The sequence below is a fragment of the Vidua chalybeata genome, chromosome 2 (assembly GCF_026979565.1).
Source record: "Vidua chalybeata isolate OUT-0048 chromosome 2, bVidCha1 merged haplotype, whole genome shotgun sequence".
Classification (NCBI taxonomy): domain Eukaryota; kingdom Metazoa; phylum Chordata; class Aves; order Passeriformes; family Viduidae; genus Vidua; species Vidua chalybeata.
In genome coordinates this window covers 10,826,219-10,842,615 of record NC_071531.1, presented here as the reverse complement: position 1 = coordinate 10,842,615, position 16,397 = coordinate 10,826,219, and the positions used below count along the sequence as shown (strand labels likewise).

The window sequence follows — 16,397 nt, the reverse complement described above, 5'->3', positions numbered from 1 at the left end:
TGTGCTCTTCCAACATCTTCATAAAGGACCTCAACACAGAACTGGAAGGGATACTGAGCAAGTTTGCAGGAGATACACAACTGGGAGGAGCTGTTGACTCCCTCAAAGGCAGGGATGCCCTGCAGAGAGACCTGGACAAATGAGAGGCCAGGGCAGTCACCAACCATGTGAAATTCAACAAGGGAAGGTGCTGGATTCTGCACCTGGGATGGGGCAACCCTGGATGTACAGACTGGGGAATGAGAGGCTGGAAAGCAGCACCAGGGAAAGGGACCTGGAGGTCCTGGTTGATGGAAAGTTGGATGTGAGCCAGCAGGGCCCTGGCAGCCAGGAGGGACATCCCTGTCCTGGGGGCATCAGGCCCAGCATGGCCAGCCAGGCAAGGAGGGATTGTCCTGCTCTGCTCTGCCCTGGGGTGGTGTCACCTCGAGTGCCGAGGGTAGTTCTGGGTGCCATGATACAAAAAAGACATGAAGCTGTCAGAGAACATCCAAAGAAGTGCAGTGAGGATGGAGAAGCCAATTGAGGAGGGGCTGAAGTCACTGGGTTCAGCCTGGAGGAGACTGAGGGGAGGCCTCATGACAGTTACAACTTCCTTGTCAGGGGAAGACAAAGGGCAGGCACTGATCTTTTCTCTCTGTGACCAGTGACAGACCCAAGGGAATGGTCTGAAGCTGTGTCAGGGGACGTTTAGTTCAGATATTGGAAAAAGGTTCTACACCCAGAGGATGGTTGGGCGCTGGAACAGGCTCTCCAGGGAAGTGGTCACAGCACCAGCATCTGGACAGTGCTCTCAGGCACATGGTGTGACTCTTGGGGTGTCCTGCCCAGGGCCAGGAGTTGGGAGTTGGATCATACTTGTGAGTTCCTTCCAACTCAGAATATTCTATGATTCTAATACAGATAAAATGGGATGCAAAGTTTTGCACTTTCAGTCATAGAAACCTGTTACAAGTTATATTTACGCACTGCCAGATAGTTAATTCCAAAAATTCTGTTTCCTTCACTGCTGCACTGATTACGAATACTTCTCACTGCATATCACTCCAGTTTCTTTGTACCACATTTCCACAGTGAGTGTGGCAGAAGTGCTGTACCGTGGAAAGATGTTTATATTTCTAATCATCGTAATTCCTTCTTTGTCACTGCATTCATGTTGAAATCTTTCATTATGTTACAAGACTTCTCACTTATTGTTTATTTTTTCCTTTTTTTCCTCTGTTTTTTATACATTCAGACATTAAGTCTGCACACTTTAGCAGAACTCACCCATGCTTATAAGCCTAAAAGTAAACATGCTCAAAAATACCGAGGTTTGACACAGTTCCAGAAAGCATGTGAGCACAAATCCAACTTGAGATAAATCAACAGTTGAGACATTTGCAACTGTGTCAGAAATTTAACCCTGTAATTAAATGCCAAATAGTGAATGTTAAAATATTTTAATAATCTTCCCAATTGGACTACCTAATGAACTGCTTGCTTTGGCAACTGACTGGCCTATCAAGAAAACTCTCAGTGAATTATTTAGCTATCAGGTTACAATAAGCTGAAAAGGAAAAGTAATTCTAGTGAAAAGTAGAATAACATACAGCAGTTGGGAGAATTAAAATGTTCAAACATGCACATCACTAATGTAACAGCTGATGAGAGACTTTTCAACACAACTGAAAGCTGGGGAAAAAATGAAGCTAAATGTTTATTGTGATGATCTCATTTAAAGGCAATAACCCTTCAGGGTTCAAGATTCAACTTAACAAACCATTAGCAACTCCAGCTCCGAAACAATTATTCCACCCAAGCTCTCACACTTCCCAACACACCACAACTGTGTTCCTATCGGCTGCAAAGCTCTGGATGACACAGTGACATGGCACAGTGACATGGCACAGTGAAAATACCTGGCTAAAGCGTGTAAAAATAACACATATGTACGGTATGTTCAGTTTTATTTCTGAACTGCTGCTCTGCCTTACAAGGCACAGATCTGCAGACCACCCAGCACTCTGGTTTTGTAATGATCATGCAAACCGGTGGCAGCAGGAGGCCTTTCAGGTGAGAGGTCTCCATGTACCAGGCAGAGCTGGGGATATGTATGGGAGCTTTTTTCTGTGTCTGAAATCTGTGAATAAACTTGTGTATTGGTGATGGAGCCTTCCTGGCAGAGGGTGAGGCACAGGCAGGTACTTACAGCAAAGGGCTTTCTGCAGCCTGCGGAGTTTCATAGCAGTCCTGTACGCCGAGAACCTGACGTTGTTCAGGTCAGCTGTAGGGAGGCAATATTAGAAGAAAAGATCAGCTTTGCACACTAGAAATAACCAGACTCATTAATACATTGTTATGTTGAACTACAAGACTGTTGGTTAAAAGAGCAGAGGTGGAAAAAAAATTTGTTAGAAATGTCACTGAGTTAAAGACCTCAAATCTTGATAATCAACCATCCAAAAAAACTCCACTAAGTCCTAAAGTGTTACTTCCTTTTGTTCAAAGGTACTGAACTAGAGAGTACTTGAAAGGAGAACATCAGTGACTGCAGTAGTGTGTCTGAAAATACTGCAGAGCTTTTCACAACAAAGGCACTGTGAGGGAGATAAGACCCTGAAACTCTTCCTCGCTCACCTTATGCACCAGCCAGGCAGTGTGCAGGCAGCCCCAAGGGAAAACCTATGCCCAGGCCTATGCCAGGACAGGTGACTCTCAGCTACTGCTAAAACAAAAAACTTATTAAAAACATCCAATTAAACTTCTGTGCTTTCCACCTAAGCAGGCCCCAGACATGCCCAGAGATGTAGAGCCTTTCTGGAGAGATGCCAGCTCATCCAGCCAGAAGAGTTTCCAGGTCCCCACCTGCAAAATGGCAGGGAGCCAGTGGCTCTGGCAGTGTGACAGGGAATGGCACCCAGTTGGGAAGACATTGTCTGGCTCAATTTTTGCTAAGCTGCCCTCATACAATTAACAAAATAAGGACATCAGCACAAGTCCCCACTGAATAGTTTAACCATGGCTTGCAAAACCTCCTGGACACTGTGGGGACAAAGACACACAGACCAGAGCACAGAAGCTGGTTCCCAAGGGGCACTGCCAGCAGCTGCACTGGGAACTGAGGAGTGGCAGGGGACACACTCATACTCTACAGGGCAGCCATCCACCACTGAACAAACAGATGCATGCTCTTGGCCCTGCCACCTATCCAACTAATTCCTGGGCACACATACTCCTGTGCAGCCTAAGGATCATTCCCAAGAGATTGCTTGGCATATTGCAACTTAAGGGTTTTCCAGAACAGAAATACGCTGCTTGTGCCAGCCAGTTTCAGCACCTGACAACACTGCTGAATGCATTTAATTTACTGATGAAACTCATGGAGCTTAAGGAATTACTGATGGGAAAGTGTTTAGAAAATGTAAACTACAATGTAAATATAAAAAGAACATTAGAGGAAAAAATGTAGTGGCTCAAAATAAAGGTCCCTTTAGCTCAATAAGCTTCCTCTAAGCCTGACAGACTCTTAGACAAAGAATATGATGAAAAACAGGGAAAGACAAAACATTTCCTTGCTGGCATACGAGCTAAGGTGCTGTAAAGCTGTTTGAAATGTGGTAGCTTGGGTATAACTATCCCAACATCATTTATAATGCTGGACAGGTATAGGTAGCAGAGGGAATATTGTCTCAATTACATTAATTTTAATTAAGCTGTTCTGAATGAATAATATGAGGTATGATAATTCAGTAGTTTTGGTTACCTTAATAAAAGATGTGGAACGTTTCTGAAACATGTCTTAGAGCAGAAAAGGAAGTTTCAGCTTTGTATATAATTTATTTTCTTTGCACAGTTGCATACACCTTTTTAATGGGCACTTCTGTGTATTGCTCCTGCCAGCTCTGTCTCTCACCATCATCCTGACAGGTCCTTTATGCAGTGTAGAACACAGTGAGTTGAATAAAGAGACTTAATTTGTATTAAATGGAAATTAATAAAGCAGTCTCTCATAAACACACCATGAATTCAATTACATTTTGTACCCTTTCTGCAAATCTGAATTTGTATTCTGTAAAAGAATATTATGGCTAGCATTTGACAAAATGAAGAAGCCTTTCTTAAATTCTCCCTGAGTGTTCTGAAAGAAGCTTATCTATTTATTATTTACATTTTCAGAAATGTGAGTAAATATATATGCATATTTCAGGCCTCAATCAAGGCAGAAAATACAATCCATGAAGACATTTAATCCTGGAAGTGCTACAGTTTACATCTATTTTCCTGTATATGTAATACACACTGAATTTATCATCAACCTTAACGACACTGCTGCCAAGAAGCATCTGCTCTAAATGATGAAGCAGCAATGCCAGGTGCTCATTTTGGAGCCCTCATCTCAGGTTTTGGAAAAGCAGCAGTACCACTGCTCATTTGGCTCCGCAAGCCAAGGCTGAGCTGTCGCACACCGGCACTGCCACCTTCACTGCTGTCACCAGGATTAGCCTGCACCCAGTTACTGTCCCTGTGCCAGCTGCTCACCTCTGTCTTCCTTATGCCACCACCTCCACGCTCCTGATGGACAGCTGTCTTACCAGATGGTGACAGTCACTTAAGATCACTGCATCTTAATGATTTTGCTTTTCCCCTCCCTATGCCTATGAAACTGTCAGTGGTGTCTTTCCTCCCCTGGGGCTACTGCTGGAACAATCGTGTTGCTCCGGGTAGCAACGGAAGGAGCCCAGGCTCCTCCTAACTGGGTTCGAAACATTTGGCTTGCTGGATGAGACCCCATTTAAATGAACCACAGAACACAAGACTGCCAGGGAACGAGTCTTGGCCAGGCTGGGAAGTGCTGGACATAAAGCCACCCCTGAGATCGAGTCAGGGGACCTCGAGTGAGGAACACAGATACACTGCCTGCTCAAACCCCAGCTGCTCCTGCTAGGAAGAGGCAGAGGAGGGAGGAAGGGGGCTCAACCAGCAGCAACCTTCCAAAAGCCTATGGAAACACCAGTAGTTCTTACCTCTCTCTGTTGTGAAAATGTTTTTGCTTTTTTCCTTCCTGGATCCTAACGGAAAAAAAAAAAGTGCTGCTTTCTCCACTCCCACACAGCCCACTGAAAGAGTTAGGCCCCATTAAGCCCTGCTTCCAAAACTTTTATCATTTCAGAGCAGGTTGAGGAGCTCAGTGTACCACACTAGTTTTCCTCCAGCCCTTTCCTCCCACTCCTATAAAGTATGTACTACCTCATTCTCTGAACAGGGTGGTCAAAGGGCTGGAAAGCTCTTGCTGTATTATGAAACTTTTGCAAGTTGTTAACAATACTCCCCCTTCCCAACTTTCAAGCTGTGAACAAAACAATGTAAATGCCCAACAGCATAATCTATTTATGGTCTGAAACAACGATGCAGTGGAAGAGGTCACCTGGCCCCTGGAAGGAACCGACAGAAGCAAGGATCACGAGGGAGTATTTGCTGACATATTTACATCCCAGAGCAAAGGGAAATCATGACTTTCCCACCATTGAGCCATGGATGATCCCTCTGTTCAAGTGAACCTATATCTTTCTCTAACAACATGATAACAGTGAACAAGAATGAGTGCTTTTATTACAAATGCAGCTTTAATGAAGGGTACTTCAGTTCAGACTGCTGATAGGAAATCAGAAATACTGTGGGAAGACGTTAAGATAATTAAATTCTAACATTTTCTGCATAAGTCTGGATGTTGAGAGAAATCTCAAAACATAAGGGCTATGTTCTATTTCTACAGTATTCTAGAAATACCTGCAATTACACACAGCATAATCAAGTGCATAATCAAGCAAAAAAACCCATTCATTTGAGAACTGGTCAGTGATTCAAACCACTTGCTGGAATGTCTCACTGACTACTGACACAGAATCAAATAAAATCTTGCAGTTTGGGGTGAGTTTTTTTTAAATCCTCTCTTGCTAAATTCTGGATTTTACACTGGGATATGAGTAGTATATTAAGAGAAAAAACATATTCTCATATTCTTGAGCTTTTGCTGCATAAAATAGCTTGCAAAATAACTAAAAGCAATAAAAAAATAAACCCACTAAGTTTTCTAAAATAATTTATTTAAGAAGAGGTTTAGCTTTTACCATAAGGGGGGTATTTGTTTTTATTCTTAACTCCTTAAGAATATCTATCTATAATAATGTCACATCTATAACCCAGGTTTTAAATAAGGTGTTATAACTGAACTGCTTTTCACAGTGGTTCTTAAACAGTCTGACTCCCCCCTCCCCTACAGCTGCTTCATCTGCTGAGAGTGCTGAGTGACTGGGAGGCTCCATTTGAAATTGTCCTATCCTGTATGACACTGTGTGAAAGCGCTGGGATGGGCCAGGCTACCTCCCACCAAAGGCTACTCATACCATTTTTCTCTCTCCCAATGAAATCTGAAGGCATCTCATAAACTCCTTTCTACTAGGAAACTACCTTTCCTCCTTACTTTAAAAAGGGGTTTCTTGTTTATATTATTGTGAATATTATTATAATTGCTTTTTTAGTTAATGAGGGCAAAATACACACCCTTCACTTGATCCTACAAACAGCAATTATCTCACTGTCTGGACATCATCTAACTGAAAAGAGCAGTTTACATGCTTCAGGTGGTATTAACCTGAAATTAACAAGTTAATTCTTTTAAAGAAATTAGATGTCATCAGGTCAAATCCTCATCTTCATTTTATAAGATTTACAGTGTTCTAAGGTTTTCTTTTTAATCTCAGGTGCAAGGACAGAAAATGTGAACCTATAGTGATATACCAAGAAACATGAAAGCCTTACTCAGCCACAGCTTGTGACATGCTCAAAGAGTGTTCATAAATACCCTGCCTGGGGATAACCTATTTTGGGAATTACAATGCCTTCCTAACAGATATCAAAAACTCTATACTGGACAGTCCTGAATAGACAGTAATTCCTCTACAGACACTAAATTTTCCGTATTTCATCAGACATTAGCGGCACTCTTGCCTTTTCAAGAAGCTTCAGCTCACGTTGTTTCAATACAGCTGAGATTCCCTGTCTGGCTGGTAAGAATGCTGGGTTTCCTCCTGCTGCCCAAAACCTGTAAATTAATCTTTTAATGGTGCCCTACAGTGACATATATTGCCTCTTCCGGAACTGCAGTTTTAAAATGCAAATGACACAAATGCACAAAGGAAAGAAATTAATCAAGTAACACTGCTTAATATCAGCTGAGTCTCAGCCATTGACTTTTATTACAACAGTAACTAATGCTATCATCTATACTATTTTGGTAATAAATAACAGTAAACTGTTATTCTATGTACAGCTTAACCACTCTTCACGAAACAATCCAACACGCTGTACTAGGCCTGTGCACCTGAGTGGAAAAGCCAGCAGCGTCTCTGCAAATTAACAAGTGGGAGGTACCCAGGGCACCACAATACTACTGACTGCATCTAGACCCAATGGCTGAACACCCAGCATGTGCCAGCATCCCTGTCATCAGACCAACTGACATGACCTTTGGGAGTTTTAGAATGAAGTGTCTTTTCTTCAGCCTGCAAACACAAAAACGTACGAAAGCATCCGATGTACCCCTCGTTCATCCCATTATGGGATTGAGACAAGAGTGGAGTTTGCAGACAGAAAGTTTAGAAACCTTTTACATACTCTGGTGAGAAGCAATCATACTGGAAAATCCTAAAATAAATAAATTACAAACAACTTCAGAAAAAAATAATAAAAGGTGTCCATTTGGAAACCAAGAGTGCAGTTATCTGAAGAAAAATGTTCCCATACTGGTAATATTCTGTAACAGAACAGCTCTTCATTCTCTCTAGAAGAGCCTCCTTCATGCTAATACACCTGTGCTTTCATTTTCAAGGTATGCCAGGTTTACTACTGCCCCTAAGTTCTACCTCTCTGCCAGTTAGGTTTACTGTCTGTTAGGTGTGTGCTGCACAGGACTCAATCACACAGAAGGATGACCTCCTTTAGACTACTGGCCAAGGCTGACTGAACCCAAGAAATCCTATTTTTTGAAACGGGCTTGAAAAATGAGTGAATAAGCAACCTTTAAAGAGAGGCCATATGGATAAACTCACTGGATTGCAGTAGAACTCAACTGGCTGATGTGTGGACTAGGCATGGGTCTTACTGGTGCAAACATGGAAAACAGCTGAATATGAATAAAACTTCATAATAAATACATGATTTAGTAGCTGCTAATACAAACTGCAATGGCAGCCAGGGGCAGTTCAGCCTCTCCAAGCAGCATTTCAGAAGGACGAATCAAAATACACAAACCAAAGAGGATGAAGCTGGTCAGCCTTGGTCACTGGGACTCAGAAGCTCACAAGAGAAGCCAGCCACAAGACCACACAGCAGCTGCTGCTGAAAGCTCAGAGGTGCCTTCCAGCATCCTCCCACCTTGTGTTAAGCAACTCTGACATTTCTTTCATGTAATCCATAGAGAACTGCCCCTCATCCTCTAAATTAAATGGAGAGCTGTCACCAGTGCACTGCAGCCTGCAAGAATGAGGGTGGTTTTTACCCTCTTGTCTTGCCTTGGCGAATTAGGAATGATAAACAATATTTCTGACTGCATCCTGCTACTGCAATTACTGTTCATGGTGACACTAATGCACCTTGAGGACACTTGTATTGACATGACATGACGTGACATAAGAAGGCTGGAGGAGGGGACACTAACAGTATGGCATGACAAGCCAAGTCCTCCTGGGCCATCATAGCAAAGGTTGGAGTCATTCTCAGCTTAAAGGCAAAATACTACTATTCAGAGCTAAGCTGTCTGACATTAAATGCTGACTCTCAGAAGATAATCTGAAAAAATTGAGCAAACTCAGACCACTTTATGATTCCTGTTCCTTCTGTCCTTCCCCTCATGCAAAGGTCCATGGTCTCCAAGACAGTGAAACAACACAAATTCCCTTTTCTGCGATGCCCTGGAGTCATCATGAAGGATGAAAAAATTTGTAAGAGGGTGTGAAAGAACAGAGTAAAAGGAGCAGATCTGCTGCAGAGGAACTAATTTTGGAAAGAAAAGCAGCTGGAGCAGTTCTTGATTCTTTGAAGACTTTCAGAAGGAAGTTAGAAGAAAAAAGGAGTGGTTCATAATGGTGTAAATACAAACCAGGGATGTCTGTCAGCTTCTGATCCTTTGAAGCTCACATATAATGATTTTTACTACCTTTCCTATTTCAGCATTTATTTCTTCTGTGTGTTCTTAACGTACATAATACTTTTTAAATTCAATATATACCAACATTTTCTTCCTGCTGCCATTTCAGCTAAACATTAAACAAGTAAATCATTCAATATAAGCAGCTTATTATGTACCTTTAAGTAGCCATAACTTAAAGAAGAGTAAAAATTGCTGAACTTGAGTAATTTTTTCATTAACACTGATAAAATGCTACATTGCTTAAATAATGAGTAGTCAGAAACAAGCACCTTTGCATCTTAAAAGGAAAGTCTCTGTTAGAAAGAACCACCAGTTGGAAATTTTTTGATACACATATCATTTCAATCACTTGATTTAAAAAGTATCTTAATAACAGCTATGTTTTAGCAAATGAGCTCCAAGAGAATTTGAGAATACTTCCTTCATAGGCAGACTATTGTATAATTTCTTCCTGAAGATTCTTCCTCCTGTTTCTGATGCAGTCCCAATTGAAGAGGTTACAGGACTGCGCACAGCACGTTGCTACCTTCTTTTATTAGTACTAACTAATGATCCTAAGTAATTTAGTTTCACTTTTATTAATAGCCAGACCTCCAAAGAAAGAAAAATGAACCAATAAGTCTTACTTGAAATTCACCTACTTTAGCAAAATGTAATGCAACAATTTGTAGGTGTGTGAATTGGATATGTGAAGATTAATATTACTCTTCTTTTTTGGAGAAGTGTCTCTTGCACCTCAGAGGCAGGTGAGAAATGTTACCTCGTGACAGGATGCACCTTCCTCATTCACTTAAAAAAATTAACCTTCAGTAATTTGTAAGAATTTAAATTGGACATAGCCATCCTGTAGAAAATTATGATATACTGCCATGTATAGCGAGCTACATCACATAGCACAATTATTCCATACTGGTTAAGTGTAGAAGTTGGAAAATGGAAATGAAAACTCTTGACAGCATTGATGTACTTGGTCTCACTTTTTTGCATTTACCTGCTTGCTAAATTCATGCTTTCTACCAGATTTTTAAAAAGGAATACATACTCAGCTCTTTACTAGCTTCTTTATATGATTTAGAAACAAAATTGGGATCCTAATGGAGGGTAAAATAATAGGATATAATGAGTATGCAATACAAAATCGACTGTAATAATATCTTCTCAGATAATATATTACTGAACAGCCTGAAAAGACTTCAAACATCCCATTATTACCATTTTGACCTGAGGCAAAGCAAAGCACTGAAAATACATCAAGGGTTCTGTTCAAGACTAAACGGGTTATACTTGTATTATGCAGCTTGTGTGAGAGTTAGGCAATGGTGATTACACTCAGTTCAAAAATAAAATCAGTAGGTTATTCAGTAGCACTTTCATCAAAGCTTCACTCATGTGACAGTACACAAAGAGTCACTTTGTCTAGAATCTTTTGGAGACATATATGAACACCTCAGTTTACTCATAAAAATACTTATTATGCATACTTTTCTAAAATCAGTATTGCTTTCACATTAATGACTGTTTGGTCACAACTCTAAAAGAAATAGAACAGTCTAGATAGAGGACTGCTTTTCTGGACATTCAATGCTCCTGAAAAGGAAAACAGCATGAGAAAAAGAAAGTTCACAAGTAAGTAAGAAACAAAATCTGCCTGAATATGTTCCTTATTTATGCAGTAAAAAATAAGACTGTCTTAAACTCCTGACATTTGGCTGATATTCACAGTGATAAAATTCAGTTAAACTAAATGCAAACTGACTTCAGCAGTCACACATCTTCTGAACTGCTGACCTGAATCTATCAGGACACTTTTCTCCCTTATTACCTTTTCACTTCTTGGTATTTAAGAGTATTCTGGCTGAAACAGGGACTAGCAGAAGAAAAGCAGTTGCAACAGGACTTTAGGTCTGACCAACAACAGTATCAGCAATACCACACAATCTGTGGATCAAAGGCAGCTGTGGAGTCAGAGTGCAGTTCAATTAATAGGCAACTGTTTGAAGACCTACCTGTATTAAAGGGAGGTCTGCAAGTGCAATTACCATTTGACCTGAAACTTTTAAACCACTCACTTTAAGAGCAGAAATATGAAGGAGACACACGGGGCAATATGTTGTAATTAAATGGCAAGTCCCTACTTGTCTGCTTTTGCATTTGGTTAGCCTGAACTTACACATTTTGTATCCCTTTTTGGCACACAAAGCTGCATTCTGGTTAATTTTTAAACCAACTGCTCGCACACTACTAATACTATAAGGAAAAAAAATCTTCACAGTGTGTCTTTTCATTTTATATCACTTTTCTAAAGTATTTTTAGCATGCCTTGAACTGCAGAGCACCATAGAGATACCTGAGTTCCCCTGAAATAGATTACACTGGCATAATTAGACTGTTTTCAGCAGCTAAACTAGAGTTTAGCAGGTGGTAATTTAAGCTATTTTTCACCATGGCAAATAAGCCTGCACAGAATGCTAGATCTGACAGACCTAGTGCTCAAGCTGATTTATGTACATGTGCTGTACAGACATAACCTCCTTTATGAATGCAGCATATTTACTGATATTTCTTTCAGCAAAATAGCTTAATTTTTATTATACCCTCTATTATTTATTAACACAACTCTTAAAATCAAAGAGTTAGCTATTAAATGGCCTGCCAAGCAGCCTACACTAGAGCATAGATTAACCTATTTTATCTTGTAGATGTGCTTCTGTTAATAAATTCAAAAGCTGCTAAAAAATGAGAAAAAAAAACCCCTCCACCAGAGAGGCACATCTGAAGTCATAATAAGCATGCAATTTGGGTAATCAAAATGACATCATGACAGCTGCTATGCCTTCTAAGTATTGAAAGTGCTTTAAAAATAAAGCAGTGGTAACACAGTTTGGCAAATTGCTTCAACTGGCTTCCCACCATCCAAAAGTCAACATTAACAGCAGCTTGGTTTGATTTTTTCATGTGCCTTTTGTAAAGCAGATTAGACAGTGAAAAGATTCAGGATTATTTTTTTCTAACTTCTGTTCCAGTCTTTCAGTAAAGAGATTGTAACAATACACCCAAATTACCTTATAAACCCAGCGTACATTCCAAACATGCTAAATGAAATAAATTTCTTTTCTACTGCATGTTTGAAATGTGTGCCTTATGTATTTCCCTTGCAGAAAATTGTAACCTTGGTGAAAGCTCTGCCTCTCTCTTTCACTTAATTTTGATTTGCTTTCTCTGGAAATCTTTGCCTTTGCAAATCATTCAGTTGAAAGAAAAAAAAAAATAAAAGCACCAAACATCTGGTAGAGATGCCTTACCTAATGACTGGTAAAGCTCAGTCATCTTGGGATGATCCCAGCAGGTCGTTTGCGTCTCATGGCTACAAAACAAAACATGAAAGTTAGTAAAGAGAATTTCTCTCTCCATCTCACAGCAGTGGTGCAGGCTGCACATCAGAGCATGGTGCCTGATCTGTACCCGCAGCCTGGGCTGCTCCAGCGGAGGGCTCAGCAGTGCCAGGCGTGTCTTCTTTCAATGAGAGGCGTTAACCTGGAGCGCTTTATTCAGGCAAGGACTCATGAAATAAAATTAAAAGTAGTGCTAATTAAAAAGACAGCAAGTATCTCAGTGTTCTGAGGAATTTGCAAGCCATCAATTCTTAAGAACTCATTGCTTTGTACCAGCCATTCTCCAGTTGCTCCAAACTAGGGGACAGACATTTCAAAGGACTTCATTCTTAAACAATTTCTGGAAACTCTGACCAGACACCGAGATCCGTATTTGACTTCCTTTCCCCTGCAAGCTCTCTCAACCCTTTCCCATGCAGTAGGCAAGAACCACCCAATGCAGTGGGTCCAACACTTCCTTTCAGTCCAGACACCTGTGCTAAAATCCTTGAGCTACAGCCTTCTGATCCACCAAACATCTCGTACAGCTTACACCACTTCTTAGACCAATGCTGCACCCGTAGTGACAATCTCTTCTAGCAAAGACTCCTGGCTGCTCCGCTTGTTTCCTGGGACTCCCAGGCCCTTTCCCTGGCCCTGGAGGTCCCTGTGCAGTGTCAGGCAGCAAAGCCAGGGAAAAGCTGGAAGCGGGGTTATGAAATGCTGCAGTATCACCAGAATGTAAATTGGAGAGTCTCTGCATTGAGGTCAGCAGCCTCCAGCTTCGCAATACAACGTGTTGCTGAAGGACAGGCAGTGTGAGAAAGTCAACAGAATGAAGTGTTAGTGGATGTAGTAGCAACTCATGTCTCCTAAGGTTATACTTTTTGAGTTTGTTTTTTAATGACAGCATAGCTAACATGATTATGTTTCCATTAACATAGAAGGCTTGAAAGAAAATTCTCCTTATCTGTCCTGTAGCCAATAAAGTCCTGTTCAATTCAAACAGAATTCAGCTGCATTAAGAGACAACCACGAGTCTCCTTTAGAAAAAATAAATACATGGAACACGCAGGTAGTATACTATTGCTAGCAAATACAGCTTTGCCAATTCTGTACTTAAAAGTAGACATGCAGGTTTCAACACGCACACATCATTCTGGAGAACATATACAGAAGAGCAAGACCTGACCCACAGCACAGTGGAGCTCCTGGAGCACACACCCTCCAGCTCTAGGAGACTACACCACCCCCCCCAGCAGCATCTGTGGCCTGCACTGTGCCCTGGAACATTGACACAACAAGGTTGTTTTAGAGAACAGTCCTTGAGTTCTCATTTTGAGGCAGTGGTGTTCCCAAGTGCACATTTACCCTTTATAGACTAAGAAGAGGTAAAACTTCCAATGTATCACTTCAACACCATCTCCACTCAAGGAAAAAGAAAGTTGTGCCAGGTTTTCTTAGTATGATTTAATTTTGGCCTTGAAAAACAGGCTATTTATTTGATTCCTTTGAATACTTACTGCCCCAGTAACCTCTATATGTTCAGGAGCTTACTATATATAATATTTCCAGATTTTGCTCTGTAACTACAAGAAAGAATGAAAGGGATCACAAGCACTAAGCATAAGAGAAGAACTCTGCCATAGAGCTGCCCTAGTTGAGCACAGTTTTTTAAACAAGCCCTGTCTCAATAACCTCAGCATTCCCACCCCTTCTCAATTCCTGTAGTGGCTGAAAGCAGTGAAAATGGGAGAAGGATGCCACAAGAACAAAACCAGTCTTGTTCTTTGCTCTGCTAAAAACAAGCCCTGCAAAGGGAGGCAATGCAATTGTATTCAGAAATCTCAGCCTGGTCTGGGCTTTTTTTGGGTTGGTTGGGTTTTCATTCCCAGAAACTGGGTAGCTTCAAGTGAAAACCTGTGGATCTGGGCCACCTGCATCTGAGCTCCTGCATTTCCTATCCTGCTTGGAGCAGGCAGGTTCTGCAGGGAGAATGTAACACCAGAACCTTTTATCATACCCAGGTATAAAGCATATTTTTGAAGAAAAACAAAAACAGCTTCATTCCTAAAAACTCACTGTGAGAAGCCTCTATTGATATAACAGCACTCCAAAGGAAAACAAGATGGAAGTGCATTCATGGCAGAAAACCCTGTAGCCAGAGATGTCACGATTCAGGTGAACAGCTGCAGACCCAAACAAACATTCACACCCACAGACCTGGACTTGCAGCTTGTTTGCACTCAACGTTGGTCCCAGATCAATAGTTCCCTAGGCACGAGCTTGGCCACCCTGGCTTGCTTCCCCATAGGCAGATAGCCCCAGAAGTGGGGTATATTTGAACAGGAACTGTACCATGGTTTGTATGCCGAATCACATAGCAAAAACGAGAAAAATAATTTACGTGAACAGTTACAAGAAGCCTCCAAAAATAAACTGCCTTTCTGTATGAAATTAATTTGGTAGCCCCAAATTGTTCTATAGAAAAACTGAATTCCAGACTCCATAGCTTTCAACCTGGCAGCCTTCAAAGAAACTGATTCCACATTAAACCATTTAAAAGCCATTAGATATCTGGTAAAGGTGAATATAGATAGCATTATGGACATATCCCATGCTGGTGTGGGATAGAAGAACAAAAGCATCATTTCTGTGTGAAAAACTAGTACCAAAAATCAAAGTTATACCAATGAGTAATTTACTGCATTTTTTATTTTTTATCATAAGGCCTAACCACTTATCAGTGAGTTTAGCGTGTACGGTTTAAGCTTATGGCATTTACTAGTGCTGAAAATACACAACTGTTTTTGTAAGACCTTGTAAATAAAATTTCCTTTGCCAAAGAAACACTGGACTCCAACTGGTTTCAGATATTTTTAATACCAGTAACCCCAAACCTCTATCAGCATGGTTTCCTTTCATAGTATAAGGTTAATTATCACGGGAAATGAACATTTTGTAAAGAATGATTTAATTTGCTTCATGTTCAAGTAACAAAGACTGAATTTGAAGGCAGGTACATTTCCCCTTTTACTTTAATTTGAAACTCTGTTGCAACTTAGAGGAAATATTTCTTTCATAAGACCATGAAAGTCAAGCCAGTAGAGCCCCTAACTCTTGCCCCACCAGCTCCCCAGCAGTGAGCACCCATGGGGCAGAATGCCCTGCACCTGCTCAGCTCCCATCTGGTTCCAGCCCCAGTGATGGGCTGGCCAGCCCTCAGCACCCGTCTGTGCTCCTACAGGAAAAAGCAAAGGCTTGGAAGGGAACTGTAGAGGTTGAGTGGCTGTATGGAGCCAGGGCAGACTTTGCTGGTACTTTACATGCAGAACACAAGAAGGCTGCAGATATTTTGCTCTAGCTAAAAGGTGTTCCTCCTCTCAAGATCTTCAGCTTGGAAAATTATCAACTATTCTGCACACAAGGGCAGCTCCAGGAAAGGTTAGATTCCATCAAGGCTATTCTTCGTAAGCCTCTTTGCCATTTTCAAAGGCCATTTAATTGTGAGCTCTGGGGTTGGACCAGTGGGGGAGGATTTCTGTGTATGCTCTTATTGTGAGCACCGTCTGAAGTGAAATGCCAGCTCAGCAGTTTCAGGCAGCCTCAAACACACTTGGGAATGCTGTAGCATCCCTAATAGATCTGCAGCAAAGTGTTTGCCAGAGTTTCAAACTCTGGTGAACAAGGCCCTTTACAGCCTGCTAGTCAGAAACCCATCAAAAGTGTAGTCTGAGTCCTCTTGACTAGCAGCAGCTGAAGCAGAGTGAAAGTATGTGCAGAAATAAGTACTCAAAATGCTTTTCCAACAAACCACCAACACAAAAAGACACTGG

The 16,397-nt window shown here is 41.2% G+C and overlaps 1 protein-coding gene across 8 annotated transcripts in view; it reads right to left on the bottom strand.

Moving 5' to 3' along the window:
* Window positions 1–16,397, bottom strand: part of DMD (dystrophin) — a 567,421-nt gene that overhangs the window by 64,240 nt on the left and 486,784 nt on the right. For all 8 annotated transcript variants that reach the window (XM_053931535.1, XM_053931545.1, XM_053931553.1 and 5 more), the window contains 2 exons: window positions 12,493–12,554; window positions 2,192–2,266 (listed from right to left, as the gene is read on the bottom strand). In XM_053931535.1, the coding sequence (XP_053787510.1) occupies window positions 2,192–2,266; window positions 12,493–12,554 (137 nt within the window). The remainder of the gene's footprint in view (window positions 1–2,191; window positions 2,267–12,492; window positions 12,555–16,397) is intronic.